The 5,998-nt window shown below is 39.6% G+C and overlaps 1 protein-coding gene across 2 annotated transcripts; it reads right to left on the bottom strand.

Annotated features, from left to right (window-relative positions):
* Positions 1-2,491: 2,491 nt before the first annotated feature.
* Positions 2,492-5,516, bottom strand: LOC122061222 (uncharacterized protein At2g29880-like). Of its 2 annotated transcripts, XM_042624443.1 has the most exons (3): positions 4,467-5,516; positions 3,243-3,579; positions 2,492-3,151 (listed from the first exon to the last, which is right to left on the bottom strand). In XM_042624443.1, the coding sequence occupies exons 2-3, from the start codon at positions 3,573-3,575 to the stop codon at positions 2,591-2,593; spliced, it is 894 nt and encodes a 297-aa protein (XP_042480377.1). In that variant the 5' UTR covers positions 3,576-3,579; positions 4,467-5,516; the 3' UTR covers positions 2,492-2,590. The 2 variants fall into 2 exon arrangements, with proteins under 2 accessions (XP_042480377.1, XP_042480370.1); XM_042624436.1 differs by lacking the exon at positions 4,467-5,516 and having other exon boundaries at positions 3,243-3,864.
* Positions 5,517-5,998: the final 482 nt, after the last annotated feature.

The following is a 5,998-nucleotide window of genomic DNA, read 5'->3' on the forward strand; positions in this document are numbered from 1 at the left end:
ATAATAGTAGATTAAAATGCAAATATTCCCATGTTTATGCCATATGTCTTACAAGTTTCCAATAGTTGGTCATTACCCTCTAACTACCACATTTATTTATGTCTATGTTATTAATGGCCTCTAGGATATCGGTATATATCCTTCGCTTTTCCTCAGACGCATCCATTTCGTTTTTCAGTACTCTAGACTTTTCCTCTTCACCTTTGATTGCTTTTTCCAAATAACCTTTCACAAAATCAGTGGAAGGTGTTGATGTAGAAGGCTGAGCTCCAACCATTGAATTGTTTGTTCCACAATCGGAAGACTGTGCACTTGTCAAATTGATGTCTCCATAAATCCATCGAAAAAATTTACAACCTCGATCAAGGGGCTGCAAGTACTCATCAATTTAGTTTTGAAATATATTCAGATAATATAGGTCGAATAGTATGCTGATTAAAAAATAAAATAAAATAATTATACCCCATTGGATTTAGGACAACACCAGAAACGACGACCTAAGTTCGTTGCTGTCTTCGCGACGCGTACCTTGCACTGTCCCTCGCCACAATCACATAAGCGAAATTCATCTACCCACATAAAATATTCATTATGCCTTGGGCATTTGAAGAACGTTCTTCCTCTATTAGGTCCATTTTTCGTTGTGTGCTTATCGCACAACTAATTACAGTAGTCACACCTTGCCATTGCGGGGTCAGTGGAAGACATCTGTACAGCAAAAATATTACAAGTCCTCACAATGTAAATATTATGAAGCGAACAGATATAATTTTTACTAACACCCCATACACACGGTATTTCGGAAAAATTGTGACCTAATTTCTGCGTCTACATTTTAATACATAAAAAATTCATTTACCAACATTTCAGGATGGATTTAACGAAATTGTAGACATTCTCCTTGAAATTGCCAGTTGGTTGGCTATATTTAGACGCACTATAGACATTTGTCTTGCAGATAGTCGCTGGGAGACATCAGATGCGGAAGCATGGTACGCATGAGTATCAGGATTCATTGGGTCATCAATTTGTTGTTCACTTCCAAGCTCATTGAACAACTGATCTTGAATAGCTTGTTCCTTAATGTAATTGTGAATATGCCTTCATACTTTTTAATATGTGGAATCTATTTTTCAATACACCGAATGTTCTCTCAATAACATTCCGCAGTGACGAATGTCTGTGATTGAACAATTCCTTAGCTGTCCTTGGTCCAGGCCTACCTTCACCATAATCTTGCAAGTGATACCGTTGTCCTCGGAATGGCACCAAGTACCCCAGTTGACTGGCGTAGCCCGAGTCAACAATATAATATTTGCCTTCAAATATTATGAAAACATTTATGGGATTAGATCTATATTCCCTGTCTACTATATGTGAAAAGACAACAAAAAAATTCATAATACATTTTTACCTGATGGGGGATGAGGAAACCCTAAGTTATCATTGGTTTTTGCTGCATCCAATATCCTTGCATCATGTGCACTCCCCTCCCAACCCGCATACACAAATGTGAATCGCATGTCGAATGAACATGCACACATAACATTCTGTGTGATCATACCCTTTCGATTACGATAACGTGTCTCTTCCGACCTATGTACGATGGCACTTATATGGGTGCCATCAATAGCACCAATGCAATCCTATTTTCCATTGAACATAAGTTAGTCCATATAATTGTGTAAATTGCATTGATATTTCATTCGAAACATCGAAATAAATAATCACCATCAGAAGTCTTAGTTACCTTGAAATATGGATAGTACTTTGGATTGTTGGTTATCTCTGGAGGTACCACATCAAAATTTGGTGGCCTGATCGTCTCTAGCGACAGATTTAGCATTGCTTGCAACACCGTGTGGAAGACAACACTAATCGTCTGTCCTGAACGATTGAATCGACGTTGCATTTGTCTATTACTCAAACCTTGACCTACTATCATGAGGAACATCGCTAGCTGCTCATCTACTCGAATGAAACGGCTATCCGCTAACCAGCCTCTATGTACCATTCGGTCTCGCAGGTTGAGAAATACATGTCTCTCGAGTCTAAACTCTTGGTAACACACGTCAGCATGACCTGCAAGAACCTCAGCTACCCTAACAGGTCCTGTGTAACTACTATCATTCAGAGGTTCTCTCATCCTATACATACTGAGAATGTTTTGGAACTGGTGAACTATAACCATGTCATCATCGTCTGACGATGACCCGGTGATGTCGGTTGGAAATTGATTTGACATCCCTGTATGGATGGACACATTCAATATATAAAGGAATAGAGTCCATTAATGTACCATCTATTATCATTCTAATCTAATAACAAGTCATCAGTAGTGAAATTATCCCAAAGCTGATCAATAAACACACAATAATATAAAAGGCATAAATTTAACAATCATAAACAGTCATCTCTACTACTAGAAATTTGAAGCACATGCAATCAAAATAAAACAAAGCATCCAAAAGTCAGAATCAACATCAACCATAGTACGATAAAAGACATCAGTGTGTAAGTCAATATCAAGTCATATAAAATCCAAACAAAACATTTCAAAGTTCATTCATGCTTTCAAAAACGGTTACTTTCACTCCTTAAGGCCATGTATCATCCATAACCTCCTGTCAGGTCTCACTTCAACAAAAGACATGCGCCACCCAGGGTCACTGTGTATCTTACGCTGCGCTAACACATACAAATCAGTCGGGATATCCTCCAAACTGTCCAGTAGCTTCTGACAGCTGATCATGTTATATGGTCCATCAACAATAGGGTCAGGTGGTCGGGTAACTGCTGAGGTGGCAGAGGTTGATCCCTTTTCCATCCTCCATCGGACGAAGGTTCTAAAGTCCTCAGCGGAGTTCGTCAATGTCCGTGTGTGGCTCTTCCTCCTACGATCCGTAGGAGTCCTATCAAGTCGCCGCTTCGGAGGAGCTGACCCCTTGGGTGTCCCAGTACAAGCATCACTGTCATAATTATCAGTGTCATGCAAATCATCATCAATTTCAAGGTTAGTTGACGTTGGAGTGACAACTGTTGCCTGTGACAGACCTCTATCCCCACGGGCACTAGAGTCGGAGAAGATCTCTAACAACTCTGGCCACATGGGGAGACCATTTCTTCTATACTTTGCCCAATCCTTGTTTCCCTGTTATTCAAAATATTGTCAATTAATCATCACATTTTTTCCAATAATTGACAAAAAATTACCCGCTATAAACCAGAAATCATATTCATACCTGAATAGCAGATTCCCATACTGAATCATCAGCTGTGGCAGTCCGAGCATTCGCATCCCATCCAAAACCAGTTGTTTCTAACAAAGCCCTGAAGCTGTTGTACTCCTTGCGTAACTTATTCATCTTGTTACGTAGTTGTACTTTCGCAAAGGGCCTTTTGAATTCGGCTTCAAGCCCTTTTGTAATGTTGTCCCAACCAACCTTTGTGAATGTTGAGTTTGTCTTCAATCCGTTTCGGACATTATCAACCATGAGATTGATGAATGATCTTAGCTCTGCTTCATTCCAGATTATAGTAGTACTTTTGGGGGTTGGGGATCTTGGGGATCTCATATCTCTGAACAATCATTAGAGGGAAGGTAACCTTATAGAAACACAATGGAAAACAATGCAATATGGAGAACAATCCAGATTACAAGTGATTCATGCAAACAACCAGATAAGAAAATAAATATCAAGCAGCCTAATGATCTCAAAACCATCCAATCTTGAACCCTTTTATAGAAACATAATGGAAAACAATGCAATATGGAGAACAATCCAGATTACAAGTGATTCATGCAAACAACCAGATAAGAAAATAAATATCAAGCAGCCTAATGATCTCAAAAAAAGTCTAATTTTCAAAAGTATAATAAAAGTTCCAATTTTCAAACATTAATGGGTTAACCTTAAAGGTTTCAAAAGTATAATTTTCAAAAGTATAATAAAAGTTCCAATTCTTGTCATATCATGAGCTATGGCTAGAAAAAAAGAGAGGAAAGAGGGTGGGGGAAAGGATCCTTTCAATATGAAAACAACCACATTGAGAGAGAGAGAGAGAATTGGAAGTAAAGTCTAAAAGGTCACCAACAAGACAAGAAAGGTAGAAAGCTGTAAAACAGGGCAGCTCATGCACTAGAATGACTATTCATCCAGGATGAGGTGCTCAAAATTCTGAGCTCATCCAATGGACAGACCCTTAGGAATCAGATGGGGAAACTCAGAATAGAAAGCTGTAAAACAGGGCAGCTCATGCACTAAACACACTGGAAAAATATCAGAATTGATTAACTATTGAAGAACTATAATGACTATTAATCCAGGATAAAAAAAAAAAGACTGAATACACCTATTGAATGCCACGACAAAGAAAAGATGCTGCTGGAGTATCACAGGAGAGAATGATAATTGAAAACAAAAGAAAGAAGAATAAGTAGGAAAGGATATGTTCAAGTCTCATACTTGAAATGCAGAGCAGGCCTCCCACTAGGGTTTCTGCATCCCACAGACCTGCATCTCACAGTATAACAGCATAACAACCATTCTTTTCTTGTAACTTCAATCGCTGGGGACTGTAGGGAGCCCCTTGCTTTATTAATAAACTTCCAAAATCCCTCTCTTGCACAAGCCTTTTTGTAGCCTCAATGGCTTGCTGATTATGTACTCAACCTTGAGGTCAAAGGTTCCAAGCTTGTGTGACACAGTGGACGAAAAAAATCCCTCTCTTGCATGGGGAGGGAGTCCAATTAAATTATTAACTTCCTAGTCTAAAATTACATATCAAAATGGTAACTGAAACCAAATAAAATTGTGTTACTGAAACCTAATTAATACCTAGTAACTGAAATAGAAACTATACTAAAGAAATAGCAACCAATATCCGCATCAATCTCCTTCATATAGTCCCCACTCAAATCTTGCACAAGCCTCACAACTTCTGGAATATCTTCTCCACAAAGGCAGGAATGGGTCCAACCAGATCTGTCCTTGAAGCATTCTGTTCAATGGCGATCTTTGGGGCAAAACAGAGGCTGGACCTGGGTTAGTTGTAAGACCGATGTGGGCCGAAATATGAGCCTGCCTAGCAGTAAAATCAAGGGCCTTGTGTTCAATATCTTTTCTCTTTTTTCTGCTTCTATTTACTCTCTAGAGTATTGAATCTGGATATGTTTGTCTCTCTTTGTTATTCTACCATTATATAAATGACTGTTAAATAACGATGCTCTGAATTTGAGCTTCTGAATCAGTTGAGTTTTCCGATCATTTACAGGAATAGGTTTCGTTCTGTTTTCTGTCATCTCCTCTTGTGACAGAACCCCAAAATCGGGGTCAGTGTTCGACTGTGAAATCCATATAGGAACCCATATATGAAATTCCATAGGAATCTAAATCGATAATTAGGGAAAAAGGGGAAAAAAACCCTAAATCGAACAAAAGCAGTGGCAGTCTATAAAAATCCAAATTGGGAAAAATTCACTTACCGAGCTCGCCTGCTAGCTCTAACTCTCCTTGGATTCTTAGCCGAACTTCGAGCAGAATCAGAGGAACTGAGTACGCTTCAGATTTGAGGGGAAAATAGATGGCTTTTATCTTTGGAGGTGAGAGTATCTTCAGAAACCAGAGACGAATCTCTGCACGAATCGTACGAATCTCCTCACCGTATGGGTTCACGAGATGAGCAGTTGATGGAAAACTAGGGTTCACGAGATGAAGTTGGGAGAAGGAATCGTACGGGTCCAGAGACAGGGGAGGTTCAATAGATGCCGTAGCTTGTCCATTTCGAAGGGAATCTTGACTTCTTATCCTTTCACTGTGAAGAGGGTGACCGCAGGAGGGCCGATGACGAGAAATCCGGTGATGTCGGTTACGCAGGAGGAGCAGAGCCTGAACTCGCAGGGCTGCAGGTCTTCTATTCTTGTACAGTGAGGCTAAACTCGCGATCGTTGGATGCTTGGAGCTCCTCGTCGTCGGTTACGCCGTTGAAGAACGTTCTT

The sequence above is a fragment of the Macadamia integrifolia genome, chromosome 2 (assembly GCF_013358625.1).
Source record: "Macadamia integrifolia cultivar HAES 741 chromosome 2, SCU_Mint_v3, whole genome shotgun sequence".
NCBI lineage: Eukaryota > Viridiplantae > Streptophyta > Magnoliopsida > Proteales > Proteaceae > Macadamia > Macadamia integrifolia.

Coding starts and splice junctions, on each gene's coding strand:
- LOC122061222 (XM_042624443.1), bottom strand. CDS start 3,575: ATGAGATCCCCAAGATCCCCAACCCCCAAAAGTACTACTATAATCTGG. Junction 3,152..3,242: donor TATGGGAATCTGCTATTCAG/GTATGAATATGA, acceptor TTTGAATAACAG/GGAAACAAGGATTGGGCAAA.